Source organism: Corvus hawaiiensis, chromosome 1 (genome assembly GCF_020740725.1).
Source record: "Corvus hawaiiensis isolate bCorHaw1 chromosome 1, bCorHaw1.pri.cur, whole genome shotgun sequence".
NCBI lineage: Eukaryota > Metazoa > Chordata > Aves > Passeriformes > Corvidae > Corvus > Corvus hawaiiensis.
Window position 1 is genome coordinate 9,631,190 of NC_063213.1, and position 25,287 is coordinate 9,656,476.

A 25,287-nucleotide genomic window follows, 5' to 3' on the forward strand; every position below is an offset into this window, starting at 1 on the left:
CTGGGAGTAGCTCTAACTCAGAAGCTAGCATATAAAAACACAAAAGCTGCAGTGAAATGTGATACATATTACAGTTTCATTTGGAAAGAAAATGTTGTGGTGAGCAATTACCATTATGCTAGAGATGGGCAACAGAATGAACCCATTAAATACAATCTGGCCCATTAGAAATGCACACTGATTTTCATGCCAGAGGTTTGCAATCTGTACAGCCTGCATCCCCTTGGCTGCCCACTTCCACTGCAAACCCAGATAACTACAATACGTGATGGAACATGGCTGACTTTTTAATGGTACTCAGAACAACAGGAACAGAAGGAGCTCAAGGCTGCATCAAAATCAATGGACAGGTCTGTGCAGGCCTCTGGTTAGAAAGAAGAAACAGTGGATAATGTTACGATACTGCTCAGAGGAAAAAAGTTTCCTCTCCGCTTCTATGGGATAATTCACATCTGCCCTAAAGAGTCTTCATTCCCCTTCCCTGCATGTAGAGCTTAGCCAATCACATTTACAGAGATTTTCATTCTATGTGAACTCTAGAAATTCAGTTTCAGTAATTCTTAAGACAAATACTGCAAGATAATCCTGTTATCTGAAGAGAAGCTTCATTTAGCCATCATTTTAACACTGTGCTTTTCAAACTTTTAAGTTTCATTTTGCCAAACATCTAGTTTTCAATTTATGTATGCTAAATTCTCTGAAATGAGCCAAGAAAATAGAACTCATTATTTTCTTAACAGTTGACAAAAAACTGAAGATAAGCATCTCAACCAGTCTTAACATTAAAAGGAAAAAAATAAACAAACCCAAGCTGAGGTGATGGTAACTACAGAAGCAACAATCACACTTTTCAAAATACAAGTCTAATGACAAAACTCTAGTATAGAGATCAGGTAAACTTTTTTGTTTCTGCTTTTGTTAGTGTCCTTACTTGGCAAGAAAGCTCTGCCTTTATGCTCAGTCCATGAAGAACAGATGACTAATGGAGAAAACCAACTGACCTAGGCTGCAGAAAGCAAAGGACCAGTGCAAGGAAAGCAAAGGTACCAAAGCTGCCTTGAAAGAAAGGCTGCTGTGTTCTCCTCTAGTATTTCCTTAAGATGACAGACTTTATGAAATAAGCCACAGGCATAAATAAACCTACTCTAGACTAGCATAAGGTTCAGAGACTGACTAACGTTCAAATAGAACTACAGCAATAAGAGATTCCCTTAAATAAGAGAAAGAAACAGTAACACAACACAGCCCAAGCACTGGAAGGACTCACAATCCTTTATGCCAGCATCAAACCCCAACTCTGACTCCAGAGTTTATTCTCATAATTTTTTCCCAACATTAACACTTGAATTTCACTAAAACACCTGAGAAAAATGAGCCAGCATTAATGAAGTTTCACCAAGTTATACGCAGAGAAACTAAGCTCCTAGAAGGTAGCAGATCTCTTAACTTTAAATATAGGGAGCTGAAAAAGAACACTCAAGATTGTACGTAACCTACTAATGAATTAAATGAATTCTAAAACAACATTATACTTTCAAGCTGTTTAAATCTCATCTAGTATTATCCAGCTGGGGTGCTCTCAGATGCAAAGTATTCTTCATGAATACAAGGCAAAAACGACAATCTTTTGCATTTTTTGTTACTTAAAGTAAGTGGTCTGACCTATGGAAAACGCAGACCAACACTGACCAAACAACAGAGAAAGATGCATCAATATAAACCCTTATGCTGATGCATCATTAAAGAACAGCTTCCTAAGATCATAAAACTTCAGTCAATGGTTCTTTGTACAATTACTTCTTCAGTTCATAAAAAGAAAAGAAGTATGCAGTGTTTCATATAGTTTATTAGATATAGTTTATTAGACTGTCTTCAAAAGCTCAATTTCATTGCAGAAAAATAATTGTTAGCTGCCCACTCTTTTGTATTGCTCCCTACTTAACTTAATTTTTATCAGCTGTGTATTTTTCCTGTGCTGTCTTTATTCATACTGCAGAAACAGCACATCTCTGACTCCATAGAGTGTTTTCACTTTATCTCAAGCAACCCCAACATCTTCCCATCATCATCTACAACTCCTCCTGACAGCACTTGAGTATTCTCACAGCCTGGCTCCTCCTCACACAGAGATGTTAATTCGACTTCTCCACAAGCTGTACTAATGATGGAGTATGAATTACTTGTATGTCCTTCTCATTGTGGAGTCATATAGGAAGAGCAATGAAAGTTGCTAACAGCTGACAGGGAAGCATCCAGCAGCTAACACAGAAATTCAATTAGTAGAAGACATTTGCAGAGTACAAATAAGCAGTTTAGTGTGTAGCCAACAGCCATAAGACTAAAAAGGTACCTGTGGTGCCAGCAATCTCTTGTTCATCATTTTTTATAACAACTACAGTATATCAAGTCATCATACCAAAATATACAACTTACCTATACAGATAAGAAAAACAAATACAGCACTAAAGAAACCTCTTGGCAAGGCAGAGCATGAGTCACCTCAGTTACAGTTACTATAGAAACTATACCACGTCTAGATGGCACCAGTCTGTGCATGTGTAGCCAAGTTTGGTTGCTCTGGAAACCATAAACTTGAGATATTTAGCGAGACTTTGTTTACATCTGAGGTTTTGTGTTTGCAATCGGGCAAATACGTAGCAGGATGTGGATCTCAGGAGCCTAGTAAACTTAAGTACTAAATGTAAATTTAGTCATATCAAAAGAGCGAATTATTACTCAGGAGCTGTATTTTGGAAGCCATTTTCTCTCACTGATCAAGAAAACCTCTTTCCTCAGAGACGGCCTTAAGCAGGCTTGAAACGTGAGCAATTCTTGCAGCCATTAACCTACTTACTGCAAGTTCTAATTTCGAACTGTTCAGCTGGGACTGCATGCAATGGCTTCATGTGTCTAAGGAAAGCAAAATCCACTTCAGTCGTGCAATTGATTACTCTGGGATTAATTTAATACCTACATTCAAACTCCTGTTTTGAAACAACAAAAAATTAATTCTGGAGTCAGCCAACTCTTGAGAGTATGGGATCTAATAAAAGGGGTAGTCACAAAATCCAAGTGTGTATCAGATCCACCACTATCTCCTTTGCCATTGTCTCCATATTAAAAAAGCCCCTGGGTAACTATTAAAAGCTGGTAATTATGAATATATTCATGGATTTAACTTTATCAGGATTGCAATGATTCAAAGCAGCTTGATTTGCACCTCTATTGATGCTTTTTAATCTGGGATTTTATCCTGTGGTTTTAGGAAAAGCTCTGAATAAGCTAAGCATTTTTATAGCTATATATGGTCAATATTTTTGCTACTCCAGTTGACCTTCACATAATACACTGAAAGCTTTAAAAGTAAGCACTTGAAGATATTACAAACTTTATTTAATTTGAATAGTCTTAAGGTATTTCTAACTACCTTTACACAAGCAAATAGAGGTGGATTGGCATACAAAGCCAAGAGCCAAGATGTCATGAACCCACTGGCATGAAAGGAAGGCTCTGTGCCTTTCTGCTGTCCTAGGAGTTGGCAGATAGGAAATTCACAAGATTCTGGAAATCTGGAAAGGCTGAGAACACTAAGAGAAGTATATTAAAAATTATATTTCAAAGTACTTTTCACAAGACCTCCTAGATATACTTTTGGCGTACTTTGACTTGTAGTGAAATCACTATCTTCTGCAAATTGAGCAATTTCATATAATTCCACTTTAAGAGAGAACTGCTCAGAGTCATCTAACCTGAAAATGATTCAATTGATGGTCTTCAGATTTTCTAGGCTTTACTGGGGTGCAGATATAGCAAACACTACTTTAGGTATACTCACTTCAGTCCTGGGACATCCAGAAGATTGGTCAGCCCAGTCCAGTTAATTTCCAAAAGCTGTGAATTACATAGAAAAAAAGGAGGGGGGGAAAAAAAAAGGAAGGAAAAAAAAGAAAATCAACTTAGAATTCATAACACTGAAGAAATAAACCCAACTGTTATAAAATCTGATCAGTGGAGAATTAAGCAGTTTCCAGGATTTTCTTAAACAAACAAACAAAACAACCCTCTTCCATTCTTAAGAATTTTTAGACACATTTTTTAAAAGTTATAAAAAGTTTCACCATTCTCTTATCCACTCTTCCACCGTGCATATAAATACACACACCCCACTATATACACAAGTACACAGGATCTACTCCATACAACCAATACAGAATAATGGAATGTGGTCCTATTTTCTGGAGAAATATTTTTAGAGTCACCATAGACCTGTTATAGATGAACATGAATTTGCAAATTATAATAAACTGACAAAGAATCCCACGTGAGACCAGGAAAATAAGAGATCTAGAAGACATAACCAACAGAAAGAATGAAAAATTCGGATTAAGAAGGTGGAAAGAAGATGGGGTAACAGCTTGCAAATATAAGAGGAGGCTGTTTTCAAGGCACAAGTTCATTCTATCACTGATAAAGAAGAAAGGTATTAACAGGATTAAATATCAAAGTGAGAAAAATACTCTGAAATAATTAAAAGGGATAACTAATTGCTAGATCACACATACTTTCTTCACTGAAAATCTTTGCGGAGTATTATGCTGTATAAAGGTACCTATTCTGTTTCAGGATTGCTGGCACTAACAACTAAATCAAAACATCCTTTTTGATCCCATAATATTCTAATTCTAGACTGCAAAACCAACAGACCTGAGTTCCTCCAGTTCTCTCTTCACTGAATGATTTCTATTAACTTCACAGAAGTTAACAGAATATTTAAACAACAAACAAAACCCAACTCACCCAGTTACCACTTTTCCAAATCCAACTCACCCAATCTAAGCATAACTGTATGAGAAAAGGATATTGATATTCCTCAGTTAAGAAACTAAAGGTAGTGGTTCAGCTAAAAGCTAAAACAAAACAACAAATCTCTACAAGAACAAATGTTGCATATTTTCACAAACAGACAAGAATCATCACCCTGCCTTCATATTCTTTTCTAAAAATAGCACATAACATTTTTTTACAAAGGATCTATTAATAGCTTAATTAGTGATTTCATTTGCGAATACTTCCAGTAAAGATAACACATAATGCATTTACTCATATAAGGAACACTGTTACTTAATATACTTTTGTAATAGTAGCAAAATATTTAAATGAACAATATTACCAAGCCTATCTGCAACAAACACGCAGGAAAAAAAGACAATCTTTATCCTTTCAATGAAAAAAGAAAGATGTAATAACCAGATATTCCAGAACAAAAGGCAAGACATATCATGGGACACACTGCAAGAACCTACACAAGCCAGCTCCATGCCCTTGCCAGAAACAGGGCTAAGGCTATCCTGGGCTTCATGAAGACAATAAGGGACTGGAACACGATGTCATGAGAGATGCCCAGTACCTTAATTACTTTTGTGGCCCTTCACTGGACTTGTTCCAGCATGTCCCTGTCTCTCTTGTACTGGGGAGTACACCAGTGCTGTGGTGAAAGGAAAAAATCTCTCTCAACCAGCTGACAGTGCTTCTCCCTAAATGGAGCCCAGGATGCTGTTGGCCTTCTTTGCCACAACTGCACATTTCTGACTCCAGTCCCCCTTTCTGTCCAACTGAATAGCCCATATCTTTTCCAGCAAAGCTGCTTTCCAGCCAGTCAGCCCCCAGCCTGCCCTGGGGGACAGGGTTATTCCTTTCTAGGCACAAGACTTCACATTTCCATTTGTTGAACTCCATGAGATTCCTGCTGGCACATTTCTCCAGCTTGTCAAGGTCCCTCTAAATAGGAGCACAACTATCAGGTGTATCAAGCACTCCTTCCAGTTTTAAGCAAGAAAACTTGCTGAGAGCACACTCTGTCTCACCATCCAGGACAGCCATGAATTTGTGCTGGCTCCAGTATTTTCTCCTGGGTAAACCACTACTGAGTGTCCTCCAGCTAAACTTCATGTTGCTGACCACAACTCACTGAGCCTGAAGGGTTTAGCCACTTATAAACCAAGCTCACTGTCCATTTATCTAGTCTGTACTCAGCAGTTTACCTATGAGGATGTGGCAGAAGACAATGTCAAAAGCTTTACTGAAGTCAAGATACTCTGTATCCATAGTTCTTCCCTCATCCACCAAGCCAGCCTTCTGATCACAGAGGGCTATTGGCTTGGTTAACCATGAGTTCCCATTCATGACTCCCAACTGCCTACTCCCAATCACTTTTCTTGTCTCTTCTCCCTTACCAGCAGGACCAAGATCACCACTTGAGCCCCTGTGCCCTTGAATCACCCCCACAGCCGTGCAGTCACGTTCCGTGCTTTCCAGATCTCCCCGTGCTGTTGATCCCCACAAGGAGGAGCAGCAGTGGGTAATAATCTGAGGGGCAGACAAGCTTTAACAGTTGACAACATCCTGAATCTGAGGTCCAGGCAAACAGAAACCTCATGAGGAAACAGGTCAGGCTGGCACATGGGGCCAGGAGTCTCTCAGTAGTGACCACTTTCCCCTTTCTCCTGATGCTTCAGTGCATTCAGGCTCTGCTTGCTCAGATGCTCCCAGGCCCTCTCTGCTACACTGGCCCCAAATCTGTTCCACACTGCAAATCTGCAGATGGGATGGAAGTCATCTTCCTTGTGGCAGAAAATTTCCATCTTTCCCTATCATGGAAAAATTCCACCCAGTAGTTTCTCCAGAAAGTCAGAGATCCTGTTTCACATGTTCCCTCTCTACAGAGAATCACGCTAGATGCCTATGTAAGGGAAACTAATTTCAGACTAAGCCATCTACCTGACATACATTTCTTATATATGAAAGCAGACTGTCAGAATCTCAAGTAAAAATTCTTCAGCAGTTCTACTGAGATTGCTGACTTTCATCCTTCTTCAGGTGAAAGCACAAAGCTACCACCGGCTGCAGTACCACTTTGTATTCAATGTCTTTTTTAAAGCACCTCATTTACAACTAGTTTTGCTCACTTTCTATTAGAATACTAGCAGGATTATTTTTGTGAGAAAAGGCTAATGCACATCTGCTTATAGAATACTAGCAAGTCTAAATGGCAGTAATGCCTTTCAGAGGAGAGTAAGTTCTTAGCTAAAACTCATACAGTATACTGAACAGTCTTTTTCCTTTTTTTTTTGAGGTGCTATATTTTTTCTACATTATTATCAATTTAAAGCTATGAGGTTTTTAATTTCCAAATTTAAAAAAACCCTTGTTGAAAATAATTTGTTATAAAATGGGTTCTTTTACGTTGGTATGTAAGCTTTAGTTGTACAGTTCTAAAATAACAAACTATGTGCTAGAACACAGAACATTTACATTTAGGAAAACTAAGATGATTTCACTACATTCTTCTTTGAAAATTAATTGCGCAAATTATTAGTATATATTCTCAAATCTCCTCTTCATCTTAAATCTGGAAAAAAAAAGTTAAGAATTAAATAATGTGAATAATTTCAGTTTTGTAGTACTTCCTCAATCCTGCAGACCCACAGATGTTTAAGTAATATAGCAAACAAGTAGCTCAGTAGTAGCTGATAAGACTAACCACAACTTGAGTATTCAGACTGATTCTCTTGTTCTAATCACGAGTTTTGACTGTACTTTATGAGACACTTTAAAAATCTATGGAGTCTACCAAGGTTCTAGAAGAAGTAACTTTATACTGTTTCAAGACAAGGAACCCAATTTATGATTTATTTTTTCTTTACTGATAGGCAAAATAGAAGGCAAATGCACACCATAAATACCCTCAAAAAGGGGTTCCTATCCTAAGGTGTTCATACCTGCATCCTGTATTTAGCAGTTTTACATAATGATGTTTTCAGACTAAATAGCAAATGAGAAAATATTTGCATTTCCTTTTGTTTTCATGTTTGCATACCGTAATTAACACAGCAAAGTCCTGTAGTGTCTCCTAAACAGACTTCACTGAATAAATGCATTGAGCAACACAATGCATGTTGAAATTCAGCATTGAGAAACATCTCTTGCACTGGACTGAAACGCTAATTCCAGCAGTTTCTGTATTAACTGCCAGAGCCCAAAAGAAAACCAAGAACAACCTAAGAGATGCCACTGAGAACTGATACTTTTCATAGATGTGACTAAAAGCATTTCAAAAGGCTGCAACACAGCATATGAAACACAAACAGTGCCTATGGTACAACCTCAGTGTCAGTATTTTGATTATTACACACCTCTGCTCACAAACAAGGCTACCCATTCATTCCATCATCAGTCCTTAGAGCATGAAGCATGGAAAAACAATTACACAAATAACCTGAAAACAGTGCTATTAAGAGTGGTCACTTAGACAAGAAATACAATTAGTACATACAATATCAGAAATTCTCTTCACTTATTGTACAGGACTAAAGACAAAGACCAATTTCAGAAATGTTAAAGACAAATCTTCTTCCATTTGAAGCTGAAGCTCAGAAATTAAAAAACATTACTTTGGCTAAGCACTTTACAGGATTATTAGAAAAGCTTTGCAAATAAATCTTATGCCATTAAATGTTGTGGAAGGAATATGAGCCTTCAAACTCCTGGCATAATCAAGCTTTCACTGTTTGGGCTTTGAAGGTAAGTTCTCCTTGCAGATAAAATTTGTTGCATTTGCCCATCACAGAGCTTCCTTTCCAGTTCTACCAGAAGCACCCAGCAGTAACACACACTCTAATTTTAGTCTACAGGTATTAGGGAGAAATGCTTTTTTTGTTTTCTTTACTTATACTTTTTTTAGTGTTCTATCTCCCCCTGCCATCACCTCAACATTCCCTTCAATAAAGATGTTTCAGGTCTTCTCCTGGCTTCCAAAGGAAATCAGACCAGCAATAGATACACTGTTTGCAACATAAGAGTTTTCCAAAAGGCAACACCAGTTCAGACAAAAAACATCCTTACACCTGCAGAGGTATAGAAATAGCACTGACAGCAGACAAACACACAGCAGACTGAGAAGAAATGAGGCAAAGAATTTCTTCATAGGCAGGAGGGAGCCCCCCAGTCACAGTCCAGCCACATACCAAGGGATTTTATTCTACATTTTGGGGACTGCCATGCCATGACTTGCTGGAAAAGAAGATGACCCCCTAACTTGTGGTTCTGACAGAAGTTACAGGAACGTTGCCATCCTAACTAACTGAAGAGTGCTATGGAGAAAAAGGGAGCAAGCAAAGGACTGCCAGCTGATGAATCTTTTATGAAGCACCAAATATAAAAAATTTCCATATTTAAAAAATCGCTTAACAATATAATTTCCCTCTCTGTCACTGCTTTAAGCAATGCATAATTCCCTTAGTTTAGCTAAATTCAGAGAATGCCAGCTGGTTCTCTGCAGCAGAACTAACAGGGCACTGGAAAAACTGTGTGCAGGATTTGTCACTAAGTGAAATTCTGCCAGAAGCCAGAAACGATGGCGTTTTTCCACAACACACTGAAACTGAGAGGTGATGTGCCTTACAGAGCTCACTGATGTGCCTCTACCAGCCAGCTCACTGGACAAAGGCAGGATTCCAGACACCAGTTACACTTTCCAATGAAGTAGTCTGTGTGTCTTGTTACTCAAACCTCTTACAATTCTTCCTCTGCTCAGAGAAGTGAAAACAAATTTTGTTATCTCCCTGAAAACCAAGAAATTAATGTCTTACCAAAGCTCTGTACTGAGAACTAATGCAACACATACATTAGAAGAGGTTAAAAAATAAAATTTAAAAATAAACCCCTGCAGCCTATAAGAAAAGGCAGTCTAAAACCTCATGAGTATCTCTATATGACATGTATCTCTATATGACATTGGGTGTTCTCAAGACCCTAGAAACCTTTACAAAGGGAAAAATATGTAGTGGAATATTGAATACACAAGGCCATAAACAAAGTTCACAGATGCACAAAAGGCAGCCTCTAAACACTGCCAACCTTCTGGCTTGATTTGGCTGCCATAAGCACCACTAATTCTCAGAAGGGAAGCCACACAGTATTTTACAATGCTGATTAAAAACTTCCTGCTAAACAAGTTATGGAAGCATAAGACTTCTGCAGGAAAAACTTAAGCCACGAGGAGACAGTTCCATGGGATAAGCTGTGTTTCTTCTCAGAAATGCATCACAAGGAGGGGACTAAGGTGCCCTCTTCTGTTGCTTGTGAATGGTCATACAGAGACATGGTACAATTTGTCTGTTAGCAGAGCAAAGCCCATCACCACCTACAATGCTGAAGTGCTGGCATTGTTGTAATAATTTAATATGTAACATTATCCAGTGTATCTCCCAGGAAACTCAGCCGCTCAAAAAATACTACAGAGAGTAGTTGCTACAGTAGTCCCACTGGTTGCTATAGGAAACACGGAGTATCTCTGCACAGAAATCGTGTTCAAAAGTTTCGTAACTCTCTGAAGATTTAAGTGAGACAACTGCTTGAGAGGTAAGATGTATAGTCGAGGGGGCAGAAGACAAAGCAGGCAAGTGAGTTAAGTGACCAGAAGCAGGATCACAGTTGACTTTACACAAATCCAGTGCACCTGCTGTTCTCCACAGTGCCAGCTACTCACAGCTTCATTCAAGCCAATTCTCTCCACTCTCTCTACTCCTTCCTACCCTTCTACCAGTCTGCATTTTGGTTCACAGCCTCACACCAGTCTTGACACTCTCCTGACTTTAGTGAGCCGGCTCAGGCTGCTAAAATACATCTGAAGGACAGGAAACTGGGCACTTCTTGTGATGTTCAATATCCTGCCAGCTCACCTCCCTTAGCCAGCTTCCTCCAGCAGCATAAGTTTCAACACTGGTGTAGGAGAGACAACTACACTGAATGGGAGGGCACAGGGAAAAAAGAATATGGTGCTGTGGAAACACCAACTGTGATGGCCCTTAAAACATCCCATAAACTACCAAAATCTAAAATCACTGAGAAAAAGATAAGTTATAGCAAATTATAAGTATGCTGAGAAGCAGGGTAAATCATTCACTTCATAAGCAACAAGACTAATTCTTAACAAATATTATTCTAACAGTAGCTGTGCATCAGCATTTATACAGGTGTTCCACAAACCTGACAGTCTCATATGTTCTAGAGGCAATCTATGCATTCTACATAACCACTTTATGTTTATTTCCAGCCATTTCACTGGGACTCATTCTTGCTGCAAGCACTCCTTTTGAGTCTAATTTTCATCACACTTATAATTTTGAAAGTCCATCCAGCCAGTTTTCCAAAGGCAGACAATATTAAATGAAACTAAATCTATATAAAAATAAATCAAAACTACAGGACAGAATCAATCTGTAAAGTGAGTAGAGGGAGAGTAATACTCAAGTCAGAAAGTAGAAAGCAAAACTGTGAATCTGAAAATGAGAGCTTTGGAAGAGCTGCCCAATTTTCCTGGAAGACATCCTGTTTTCCAGCCATTGTTCTTTTTAGAACAATAGTATTTTTATGTGTTTGTCTTATTGGGAGGGTCTTGGCTTTTATTAAGAGAAAATGATTGGGTTAGGACACACCCTCAATTCTGAGTGCACCACTGAATAAGCTTTTGAAAATTACCCATTTATAGTACAACTATAAGCCACCTAAACTTCTATAACTGAACCACAAATCAAAATAACTATGTAGTGACTTGTGCTAAAAGTAAAATCATAACTAAAACTTTGGGAACTGAGTATCTGGTAAATATATATAATGTTAACATAATGAGAAGTATGCAAAGAACCTCACAAATCCTGACTGTTAATCCAGTGCTACCTTCTCTCTAGCATTGACACTCGGATTTAAAAGATTGCTTCAAACATTAGCATGCACATTATTTCCCTCCCTTAAAATCTCCTACATATTTGGACATTTTATAAGCTGATGAAACTTTTAGCACCTTCTTCAAAATAACAACAAAATACAGTATATAAAAAGGTTTCATAAGATGTAAGAACTCTTGAAAGATCAAAAATTTCATGTATTACTCAGAAATATGAGACTGGTAAACTCATAGGCCATGTTGCCTTATATAGTCATTAAGTCCAGCAAACAGATGATACAGAGCAAGAGGAATTGTTGCCAGTTACTTTAGACTGGAAAATATGAGAACAAAATCTAATGCTAGCTGCCAACTAATTCCTCTTCTCTTCTAACAAAAATATTTAAGAAAAGCTTTCTTTGGCTGCAGCCACTTGCTCTCTAGTAAGAGAACAGAATTTGGTTCTTGCTATAATAAGCATTATTTTACATTTTTCTACCGAAGTCAGAAAAATAAACACTGAGCAAACACAATGCAGTGGGGAGAAGTCTGCTTGGAAAAAGCTGAACAGCCATGGATAACTGTCAAAATTATGGGCTACCTTAGATTATTTGTTGAACCATTCACCCTTAGGTTTGCTCAGACCTTGACCACTACCTTAGTTTTTAAATGAAAGGAGCATGAAAAATACTTTTAACATTTTTGTAACTGAATACTTTTGGGGAGAACTTAACTTTTTAATACTCCAAGCTGATACTCCACTCTACTTCCCATCCTTTTTTTTTGTCCCAAGTCAACCAAATCCCTAATAAAGTGTCATGGGGATAGGAGCAAGACAAAATTACTGTGGGCAAAGTATTTCCCAAAGTTCAGAAACTGACCCCAAATGACAGGTGTTTCACTTGGTATGTTTTCAGCTTCTTCTCTCACATGCAATCTGTCCTAGTTACGCACTTTGCAGAGGCATCACCCTTAGAGTGGATCAGGGACAGAAAGGACTGGGCACAGGTACCAGATTGAAAATCTACTGGAGAGGGCCCTGGGAGTACCAGAAGTGGAAAGTTTGGATACCTCCTACCAGAGCAGGATGCTGGGAAGCAGAGCAGTGCCAGGAACTGCTCATAGGGATGCCTGCTGCTGATCTCTCCCTCCCTACCACGGCCAGCTTTCCTACCTCTCCCCCAGAAGGCACCAAACAGAAGCATCTGCAGGAGGTACCCCAGGGAAGCAATCCAGACATACTGGGTCAGGTCATGGCTCCAGCACAGAGTGTGTCAGAATGGCTTCTGCAGAAGGACTGTACAAAGCAGAACTGAGAGAGACAACACAAACAACAGCTAGAACATGGAGAAAGGTTATTCCTGTAGGGGAAAAAAAAAAGGCAACGCATCCATTCACACAGCTACACTTTTCTCCCTGCTCCTCTAAACCAGAATGTTTGCATTTAACTTCTTTATTGGATGGTCCCTGGAATGAGCTGGGGACTGTACTGAGTATGGAAATTGTTTAGGAGAGGACTAAATAGCAAAATAATATCAGAGAGTATGCTAACAATAATATAGTGCAAACCAGCATAAGACAGCATTCAATCCTTGTCAGGGCCATGCTTACTTTATTACTATAAACATGAAGATTAACAGATGTCCTACACTCACTGCTCAGCCAGAGGGTAAAAATGAGGTGAAACTTAAGCAGACATCTCCTCGTGTATAGGCTCACTTCAAAGAAATCTGTGGAAATCCAAATTTAGTTCATCCCAATGTACTTCCTCAACTATTTCCAAATAAGAGCAATGATGTTTTATCAGTTTTGCATGAACTAATTCACTTTTACAAAAACACTGACTTAATCAGTCTCAAAATATTTCCAAATCCTTGCATATTTTACTAAGATTAAAGTCTCCATTCATTCTACCCAAGCACACATGGTTTCTCTAGACAGATGAAACGATCCAAATAAATAACATAAATGATGCAAGTTGTTTCTAGGCCATACATAAACACCCAAAACCAAACCTATCTTTTCAACAAGGTAGCAAAAAATTTATCATAGAACATTTGTTCTTAAGAACTTATTACAAGAATGTGATTTCTTTGAAGAAAATAACATGCTTTCTAAAGTTGAAGAATTCACTCTCGCCCCCCAAGCCTTTTAAACCAGACCAACTTCTCAGAGCTCCAGACTGCTGATGAAACCAAGATGATCAATTTGAGATGCTTCAAAGTGTCTAAACCCATACACTTGTAATTTGTGACCTGCCAGTCAGAAACTGTTAAACCTTGACACCGTAAGTTTTATGTTTAATTACAATATATTGAAGAAAAGCTTCCAATGGCAAATATACTTCCAAGTAAGAGATGGAAAACAATTAATTTCTTTAAAGAAGTCTGTGTAGCATAAGAATTTCCACATTGTTCACATTTTCTATTAAGCTCTCTTCCTGATACAGTACTGAACTTCAAATTGCTGAAACTGCCTCACACACACATACACAACATCAAAGAATTGTCCACCAGCCAGTCAGTGTGCAATGTGTATTATGTCACCCTTTATATTTTTATAAAACAAGATTTGCTGAAGTGCTGTGCCTAAAACTGAAAGCATTTGAGGGCTGTCCTCTTGTTTACACACGCTAGTCTGGCTGTATCATTTTCCTACCAGCAAGACCTTGTGGGCTCAACTGTGTTTTACTATTATTCCTGCCCAAACGTGCACTTGGGCCTAGCACACTTTCCAGCTAAATTCTGTTACCTTCTCTCTCCTTTCCACTTCTGTGAAATTTTAAGTTAGATCATGTACCTACAGAATGTCATGAGAACACCAACAGAAGCTTTTTTACAAGCAATCTAGATGGTATCTTTTGATCTTGCCTTATTCAAAAGGCTTGTAATAAAAGTTTGACAGCTTTGACAAAACACACTTCTAAATTTCAAGGTAGTTATTATCCATCTTGGTTCCTGATAGCATTCATAAAATTTGTCCACTGCTTATCTGTGAAAGCTCAACCAAACAGTAGTGATTTTCCAAATTCTTTCCTTTTGCTGCTTAATTCTTGCTCCATTATTTTCTAACTACCATCATCAGCACTGTCAAAAAACGTAGAAAGGGAGAGAAAAGTGCTTACAGGTTTCCTAAGGAAAAAAAGGGATAGTGCTCCAATTAGGGGCATGTCTCCAATTAGTGGCTCCAGGATAACCCTCATGGTGCCATGGATCTGTGGAAAGGGAAGAAAAAAAGACAATAAAATTGACCTTAGTTCAAGTTTTAAATAAAATTTATTTGCTGGCAATGCTCACACTTCTAATTCATTAAATTCTTGCTTATGGAAGATATATATAAAAATTCTTTCTTACTTTACATGTCACCCAAACCCAAAAAAATTCACACAAGCATTCAACAGCTGGGCTTAAAAATTCATTACATTCATCTGTATCATGCAGTGTCATGTTGGTGGTAATTTCCTAAAAGTGTGAAGTAGATTATTTCTACAGCTCAACATAAACAAATTTGACACAAGAAGCACAGCAGCATCCACAGGTACTAGAGCAAAAGCAGGTAAATGCTTATAGGTGTGTCAAGACACACATGCAAAAGATCTTCCTCAGGGAGAGATCTGTTATCAGAAAGTTAAGGAAACCTCAGAAACAATATCAAATGGAAAGACTACTAATAGTAATTGCATCTAAACCAGTAATTCTGTCTGACAGTGAGATATTAAATGAAACAAAATTTTAAGGTCTGTGGTGCCTTCATAAACTGAGCAACACTTGAACACATGACACATCACATTGTCTTGACGTGAAATTATCTCCAGCTTTTCCTATATAAATGTTATATATTTGAAATAGTTCTACATCTTAAAGGAATTTGATCTTTTAAGTCATGTTACTGAAATTACCATGCAATATCAATACTATTTAAATGAGAAAAAAAAATAGTAAGCTAGAAAACGACAGTTTCTTTCTTATAGATTATTTCATCAGAAAATAATGACTGATATGAAAATCAAAAGAAAAAAATTTAATTTCACCTGTATACTTTTCACACCAGCTCTGCAGAAGTACCTCTTGATCTCCAAATCAATTTCACAGTTTCCAACGAAACTAAACCAAAAAAGGAAGTATACATTTCACTTTTATGGACTAAATTGCAATAAACTGTTGGTTCTGTTTTGCACTGTCATGACAATGTATTTTGTATCTCAGTGTATGCACAAAAAATGCACGTTGAAATATCAGAACATAAAACAATGTCAGTCTGCTAAAACATCCCCTTCAAAACATCACCACTGTCATCAAAATCACTCAAATTAATACCTAGGTTTGCTATCATCTCCAGAAGGATGCATAACAGAAAACAAGCAAGAGGCCCAACTTTTGGGAAATAATGGACACAGAACTCATACTCCATTTCACGAAAGCTCTCCACAGATCTCATTGATAGTAAATCTACCCAAATTCATTCTCATCTAACATAATCATGAGAAGCACTAGACAGAAATGCGTGTTATGCTAAAAATGAAACTTGTCTGAAATATTCATAGACTTGCAAAGCCAGTCGTACTTAGAATTTCAATAAGCAGGGCATGCTGAGCTGAATGATCCTCTAAGCAAGTTTTATGCCAAAAACAGTTGGGCCCATTCTGAAGGGAGAGAAGGCAGGAAGCAAATTAGAGAATATATTAAAAACTATGCAAATTTTTCCCTGAACAGTTCTTGCATCTCGTTTTTGGGGATGCAAGGTCAAGTGATTGGAATTTCCCAGATGCTGCCCTGTATTTTAGATTTGTCAAAGACGGTAAAAAGAAGTCCCATCTATTTTGCCCATGCTACAAGGCTACAAGATTATTCATACACAACTGAGGCTTGGATTTTTAGCTACCCTCCTTGAAGTTTCATGCAGTTCAAGCAGAGCTGAGCTTTTTTCCAAGAGCTGGTACTGCTGTGAGACACGCTGGCTCTGAAAACCAACAGATTTTGAGACTCAACAAGGAGTTCAGGAAGAAAGCTTGAGACTCTGATTTAGTAAGGAATTGGTCAATGATTGTACAGAATGAGAGCTAAAAGCAAAACCCAGCAGGTTGAATACCATGCTCCAGGTAGGGAGAGGTGAACTGGATGAGGACACTGGCTAAGTAGATAGAGGCTGTAACAGAAGGACAAATGAAATCTGAAGAGCTTTCTGAACAGACTGCCTAGATAAAGAAAATGGAAGAAGGAACCAAGTGGGATGGAGATGAGGCAGATTAAAGCCAGACACTGCTGGAAGGAGAGAGAAAATGTTTCCTCTGCAGGGCATCCTGTTCCAGACTCTGCAGCAGAGCCCAGTTTTCTGCACATTAGTTCCTCAGACCTGGCCTGTACAGTGAAACACTGTTAGCTGTGTTCGGGAGTATGAAGGGATGTTATTACAAAAATGTTTGGGGAATTGTGAACAAAATGGAATTCCTCTCTTCATCGGCCATTCTAGGCTCAAGTCAATATAAAATAAATTACTCTCACAATAAGAGCAGAACAGCAGGATTGCTGTTCCTCCCCCTGAATCTGATGGCCACAAGGTACTAGCAAAAGAAAACAAAGATGAGAGCTGCTGCATTCCGCATATCCATTATCCAAGTCATCTGTAACCTCCTCTACTCTGTGTGTGGCGGTGCTGTCTTTCGGAATTCAACAAATGCAAATCTTATCAATCCCTTAAACAGAGATAAACAATAGCACCAAGACTTTCCTGTAAACATCCATCACTGGAATTTATTTTTGACTATTGAAAAGATAACACTATGCAGAATCCTTTTTGTTCAATGGCCAGTTTGGGGAACTGGAAGACAACAACATGATGGGGTCTATGTCAAAGGAAGGTGACAGTTGCTTTCCTTGGAAAGAATGTAGTGTGACTGTACAGTTTAAAAATAGGTGCATAACTTCTAATACACAATTTAAAACGATGTAATTTCTATTTTTAAGCCATCTAACTATATATAGACATAGTAGGGATATATATAAATACACTCCCACGTATTTATATATAGTTGCATAACAACACGACACAGAGAAGCAAGGTCAATTAAAACCTGCAACTGAAACCTCAATCTCAACACTCTGCAGCATCAGAACTATTTGAGTTATGAAGACCGGGAAGCAATATACTTGTTTGAAAACCCATAACAACATGATGACAAACTGCAGTAAAAATAGTAACAAACTGCATTTGAGGGGACTAAGTCAACAAAATTTAACTTCATAATAAAGCTAAATATGGTGTTATCCCCTAAGATATTTGGCTGAGTCCATTAACAGTCGATGCCTATGCAATTCCACTGTAATATACCATACAACTTGAAAGTTCATTTTGTAAGCAAATTCTGTGCATTCAGATCATAATATCCCAGAAATATTTATGATCCCTTTAAGGTACGGAACACTGAGATAGATTACAGTTTAATGAGGACACTCTTGTAAGAATATTAACAGCAGCTGTACTGAATCAGAAGAAAAGTGCAATGTACTGCATGTGGTCATTGTAGTCCATGGAAGATAGCCAGAAGAAAAAGAAGAGAAAATAAAAGGTTAGGACAAAAATATTTCCTATATAACAGAGATATGTGGTTCTGTACACTGGACTATCTTAATTGTTTGTAGAAGGTCTTTAGACCCTATTTTTCAACTGTCTTCTGGCAGTACAATGTAGTGAGTTTCCCCATTCAAGTACTCCACATCTGAAAAAATCTGCCATGTGTTTCAATCTGCAGCCTAAAACTCTTTCAGTGCATCAATTTTTTTGTGTCATAAGAAGCTGAAAAAACTCAGGTTACTAATAATTACTTCTTCAATCTCTCAATCTTTTTTGCTTTCTTTGCTACAGTTCCCATTTAAACTGAGTTTATCTTGTTTTCTGTTGATCCATAACCTTTAACTTCCACCAAGTATCTACTACATTCATGCACTTTAGCAACTGTAAGACTCCTTTTTATTAACAATTTATTTAGATTTTTATCTTCATTTGCTCAAATAGTTGAAACTTTTCCCTTGCCCGTATTTGTCATCAAGAACTAGACTTTTAAACTGTAACATGACTTTAGATAATTTAACATAAACTCCACAGTAAGAGAAAGGTAAAGCACTCCCTTCACAAATACGGTCCTCAAACGGAACCTTTAAATACAGTCTCCAGTGAGTGCTTTGTGGATTAGCTATTCAAGCTACTTAGAGTGAAGTTCTTAATTGGATCCTGAGAGATGCACAAAACCTGTCCCGAAGGGTTCTGAAAAACAGTCTGAAGCAATGATCATAATGCACTCAGTATCCTTGCAAAAACAACAGAAACTAAACCAAAACACACTCCTTTTGCAATTAAAATTAAAAGCAGACAAAAAAAAAAAACCCTCAAGGATGATGCAAAAAAATACTCTAGAGTTTCAGAGACACATTGAAACTACTTAAATGTACTGTGGAAGGTCCAAAAGCAAATGCACACACCCCACCACAAACAACTGACAGTAGAAAGGCTAAAAGAAGCCACAATAGTGAAACTGCAGGATAAAAGGGGATTCTTAAAAGAATTAATGTACTTTAAACAGAAAAAAAATATAAATAAAATAAAATCTTTCCTTCCTTCCCTCACCACACACCCCACAGGGCTTGGCTTCCTACAACTATTCTTATGAATGTTGAAAGAGGTTGTTTTCCTTCTCAACTGTATTTAGGGAATGAAGGGTTTATAGAAAGCTCCTAACTTTAAACTTAGAAATAAATTAAAATTATAATGAACTAATTTAACTGGAGATTAAAATCTACAGGGGTAAATATTCCAAAGGATGGACTTTTCTCCAGCAGCGAGACTGTTCTTTATAATCTTGCAAAACTGCAATGTAAGACAATTTAGGGTTGGTATCTGTATTTGACTCCATATTAAAATGTACCGAGAGACACTTATTCTTCCTGTTACTACTGAGACAATCCCAGTGATAAGACCCTCAGAGGACCTATAAATGAAACTGTTAAAAAGCAAATAACAACATCAAACAGTAACAACTGATATTGGGGGCCAGGGGGGCTCTGTCTTAAACTTGCATACTAAAAGCTTTTGAAAAAGAGTCCTTTCCAAATGAGGTGCCAAGGACAAGTCTTAAATATGAAACAGGACTTCCTTTGATGATGGTTTTGTCTAAGCCTTAATTCCTAGAAGCTGTGATAGTCACTCCATAGCTCTCGTTTCCATTTTCTTCCTGGAAGCCTATGCCACTGGCAGTAGGGACAGGCTGTTGGGCTCAACAAGCACCCAGCTGACCCAGCACTATTATTGTTATTTAAACCACTTCAAGGAATTTCTTTCAGCCTTTTAGATTGGATTCTATTGCAGCTGTCTACTATTACCGCAGGCCTGGGCCCTAGGGTGTATCACCGCATCCCACAGCCATAGGAAGGAGGAGGAGAGAAGATCCAGCAGGCAGGAATTGTGCAGCAAGATTGATTTATTTAATTATTTTACAAACTCTTTTATAGACTTTTTTCTTCATAGTCTAATTGGACAAAGGATCAGCCACCCCTTGGGGTGATTGGCTAAAATCCTAAAACATCCATTGTCAAAATATTTTTCTACTGTACCATAAACAAGACTTTTCAAGGTTGCAAGTGGTTTGATTGTTTACATAACTCTGCTACCTCTTCTGTGAGAGAGAAAAGTCTCTCACGGACTTAGAAAATAGCAAGAAAATCCTTGCTAGCAGCATTTTTGTATCTACAGTCTACCACTTCTCTAAGTAGGCCGCAAGTGAGACATATGGGTAGAGATTTCCTTCAGGTCTACATAACAGGACATTATTCCTGAAATTTTTGTACAAACCTACTGGCCTTTTTACTTTTACCTACTTCATGAGGATGAGCAGAAATAAAAAAACCAAAAAATACTAGATTTACTCTTGTCTTCCTGTGAATAGTTCTGCTTTAAAGGGAAGAAGTGGTCTTGGAACAGAAACAGCTTCTCAAAAACAATTTCTATGGTCTGTTTGTGGTCAGACAAAATTGTTTTCCTGAGGGCTTATATCTGCAGAGGTGAGGCTGCTCTCACAGCTGCTGTCAAAAGTGCCAACAAAGAAAACTGAAGGAAATTTCTCCATTAGGGCTAACACATTCATCCAGTGAAATAAGCTCTCAAGAGTTAATCCTGTTGTATTTTGTCCAGGAACACCAATCCCTGGTTTGGATAGCTGTCTTTTTCCTAGAGAAATAAAGTGATTCAGTTAACTAAAGACTGGGCTCTGCTCACAGATGTAGCCCCCACCTGCTCTGGAACCCAGGGAAGGAGACAGCAGCATTTTCTCTCATCATTTTGGGGCCTGCCCAGCTCTGCCAAAGCAGCGGAGGCTTCAGCATAGCAGAGCTTTAAAAAAATAATTCAAAATTAAGAATAACCACATTCAAATTTTGGAAGTGACTCTGAAGCTGAGATGCCCAGTGACCCTTCTGGCTACTGCCAGGGAAGCAGTGAGGAACACAGAAGGCTGCTCTTTGCTCAACTGCCAATGACTGACAAATTTGGCCTCTCCATAACCCATGACCAGGCAAAAATACTCACTGTAACACAGACCTATGATGGTCAATTATAAAAACATTTCTGGGTTCACTGACTGAACTTCCAAAAAACTCTGCAACTGCGGATTGTGTTGAGAATGACTTGGTTAAATGTAGGGTAGACCTACTGAAAAACCTATATAAAAGGGGCTAGGATGAAATGGCAAAGAAACGTGAAGCGATGAAGCACAATCATTCTGACATTTTACAGTACTCTGGGTAAAGTAAGCACAAATACTTCTGTTGCTATCATTAATTTTTTCTAATACTATGTTTATAAAAAGAATCTAAGTAACTGAGAAAAGTAAAAAACCCAAAAAATCTTACATCTTAGATTTCAGACTAAATTTAATGGCAAAGTATTAATACATCAGGAAAAAAAATCGAAGATAGTGCTTTATCTTTGGAAAGTATTTCTTTATTAACAAACATTACTTTAATAATGAAACCAAACAGAGTTGATATTCCATTTCCCTCAGATAAATGCTATTTACAGCATGCAGTTTCTTCCTGCATTCATACACAATTAGAACTAACTACATTTGCATAATGAAGCAATTCTCCTTTCAGGCCAACATAACTGGCAAATCAAACAATGTGCATATTATAAAGCATAGACCCCACTGAAATATGGTAATAAAGTTTACCTGATTTGAAGATCCAAAATGATCTGCCTTTTGTCCACATTTTCAGTGTACACTTTTACACCATTTATCCTCAGAGGCTGGAACAATGAAGCAAGTAAAAGTTGGATTCTTCTACAGAAGCATATTAAACTCTTAAGTTTGAAATAAAGGCGAAGAGAGGCACATTCAGGCCTGAAGTTAAGAATCTACTATAAACATTAAAAGGTGTGAAGTAAGGCTATCAATTTAGTTTGAATTCTTATTTCAAGAGTAAAAATTACCTTGCTGGGATCCACTTAACCACAATCCTTCTGGCAATTACCCTGGGTATAGACCACTAAACTTCAAGATTTATAAAATATTTAAAAATCAAGCTTTCCCTCTCCCCTGCATAAATATCCGATTTTTCTGTACAGGTGTATGTCTAACACTCCTAAAGCATTCTTTTCTGTGCAACTACAACAACAAGTTCAATTTAATTCACAAAAAGGTAGTTGCCTCAAGTAGAATTTAGTGACGATAGATGGAAAAGAATCCATAACTCCCAAAAAAAGTTATGTCAACCACTCTGTGCTCTCTCTCTCTAAATCATTGTGTTGACACTCTCGCCTCTCTCCCTTCCTCATACAGAACTAACACGTATCAAGCACACACTCTGAAGCCTCAAACATTCATCAAACACTAGGCAGGAGAGGATGACCAACAACCTCACTTTTGAGTTTTTCCTTTCTGGAAAAATTGTCGTATTTCTTTTTACACCTTTTTGATAATTTACGTAAAACCAAAATCTCACTGCTGTCTTGGGGCTGTGCAGCTCAATCCACTCAATCAAGGCTGCAGTATAAAGTAAGAATAGCTGTTTGTCATGTCAAAGATTACTCAATCCAACTTCAGAACCATACAGAGGTCTGGGTGCTAATCTAAAACCTACTTAAAATTAGTATGGCTTAAAAGGAATGCTACAGTCTGTAATACAACTACATCTAGGGCAGGACAGAGGCCTTGTGTAAAAGGATTTACAATTTAAAAAAATAATAAATCCAACACACAAAAGGTCCAGTAAAGCATAATGAATTGTAACCTACATGAAACAGAGTCACAAATAGAGAAAAACAATTCCCCTCTATCACACCTGAAATTAATTTCAGGTTTCCTAACACTTGGGGGTGTGTGGAGGTGTTGATTTTTAAATCCTTACTTGAAATTCTATTTATGACACACACAATAGGAACACGAAAGGCAACTTCAAACAAAAGCTGTTCAACTGCATCTCAAAGCAGTAAAGTTCTGGTTGCTGCAGAGAAGATTAAGTAGCGCTGAACTCATTGCAAGCAGAGGGAACTCAGCTTGCATTGGTCAAACAGGCTCTTCTGCAAGCATGTGCAACCCCTTCTTCCATGGGATGAAACAGAAGACAAACATCTGTATGCTCCTTAATGCTGTGCTATATGCAGTCCTTTGGAAAGCCAAGCCAGCAGCCTTGCCATTGAATCCACACATAACATGATTAGAAGTGCATCTGTTACAAGAAAACTGCACTTGGATCATCTGGGAAAAGGATAATGGTCCCTGCTCACTTAACATAAAGCATTACATGAACAATATTAAAATCACATTGCTGTGAACTCTTCATGTGACAAGGCATTACTACACTTTGAGTCCTCTCCAAATTCTCAGTCAAGTTTCTGAAGCATAGATCCCACAAAACATAGTAAAGCCTCTTCTAAAAAACCCACACATTTTTAGTTTATTGTTACAACAGAAACCAGAATCAGGCTTATGAGCAAGTGTCACTGAGAAATATTTCTGTGTAGATTTGAACAGACTACATGAAAATGGTATGTAAAACAGGATCTCTTAAAAAAACTTCATTGGACACTGACCTGATGACCAATATCAATCTTTGTAAAACTGAAGGTACTGAGGTGGTTGTTTGCGCCTCTTACTGCTGGTTCTATGGTCTCTCGGAAGAGTTTCTCAATGAATTGACAAATAAAAGGCCACATCTGTTTTACAGTCTAAGGAGGAAAAAAGAAATCTACATGGAAGTACAGTTCTTGAATACATGCATAAGTTATAAATGTAAAAAAGTCAGAACTTCACTGCATCTGAATTTTCTATCTGAAGATTCTATATCGCTTTTTTCTTACTATTTTCTAATTAACTCATGTTCTTCTATGCTCTTTGATGAAAGATATTTTTTAAAAAGCAAGCTACGTAGATTTATATCTTAAATTATCACACACACAAATCAAAACCATAAATTTCATTTATTTTTAGATTATAGGTCAGGAACCTACAGTAACTGGAAAGTATCCCAGACAAGTAGAAAATTAAAGACTGTGTTTACAGCTGCTATGACTTCCACACAATTACAGCTGTCATTACTGTAGTGACACTTAAAATCATTTACAAAACTCACAACTTCAGGACCATGAAACTAAATTTAATCTTTCTTGTGACTAACTGGATCAACAACCAGAGACTTCAAGTGTATAAAGCATAATGTTAAAACTACTCTGTTCTCAGGCTCTTGCCTCACCTTTTATTTTAATCTCAGCTTTCCCTCCCGCTCCTTCCCATTTGGGATCAATGTTTCTCCTTACCTTGTTGAGCCATTCTGCTCTCTCTGTGTCTGGAAAATGTACCTAAAAAAATCAAAACAAAACACAAAACAAAAAATTAATTCAAATACGAAATAATTTTAGTCAACTGTGTCCAGTCATTTATAATACCGGAAAGCTTAGGGATCTCCCTAGACAGTGGACAACATATTGAACAGTTAACATTCTTGACAAGAGAATCAGCATACAAGCAGATAAAAATATGAACTCATTTCTGAACTATATAAATATATGCTTGGACTGGTTTCTAATAGTAGCATCTGGAGTGAAGTGTTGCTGTAAACACCATAAACAAACTAAAAAACAAGCACAGCCAAGACATCTTGTGTCAACCAATATTAACACAACACACATGACAGAGTCCTAACTGCCTGCACTTCTACTTCCTTTCATTCATGCCAAATCTTTTTCAATATCAATAAACCATGGCTATAAATATTTAGTCAGTGAAGTTGAAGCTCAGGAATATGGATTTAAGTTTGGCCAAAAGCCCTTCGAAAGACATTTCTAGTGACTTCTTTTCTTAAACAACTACAGAAACTAGTCAGAGACAGTATGACAGTTCATACACGGGGCAGAAAACACCCAAGGCAATATGAAAACATCAATTAAATGCTGGAAGAACAGACACAGTTTTCCAGACATAGAAGGAGAGCACAGTTAGTAGCTGTACATTTTACACACACACACACATACACAAAAAACCCAACCAAAAATCACCACCGAACAAAAATAAAGCCCTGAAG

The 25,287-nt window shown here is 37.7% G+C and overlaps 1 protein-coding gene across 3 annotated transcripts in view; it reads right to left on the reverse strand.

Annotated features, from left to right (window-relative positions):
* Nucleotides 1-25,287, reverse strand: part of ESYT2 (extended synaptotagmin 2) — an 82,882-nt gene that overhangs the window by 27,406 nt on the left and 30,189 nt on the right. For all 3 annotated transcript variants that reach the window (XM_048327953.1, XM_048328036.1, XM_048328119.1), the window contains exons 2-7: nt 24,524-24,565; nt 23,801-23,935; nt 21,939-22,015; nt 15,753-15,825; nt 14,847-14,936; nt 3,836-3,891 (exon numbers count right to left, since the gene is read on the reverse strand). In XM_048327953.1, coding sequence (XP_048183910.1) covers nt 3,836-3,891; nt 14,847-14,936; nt 15,753-15,825; nt 21,939-22,015; nt 23,801-23,935; nt 24,524-24,565 — 473 coding nt within the window. The remainder of the gene's footprint in view (nt 1-3,835; nt 3,892-14,846; nt 14,937-15,752; nt 15,826-21,938; nt 22,016-23,800; nt 23,936-24,523; nt 24,566-25,287) is intronic.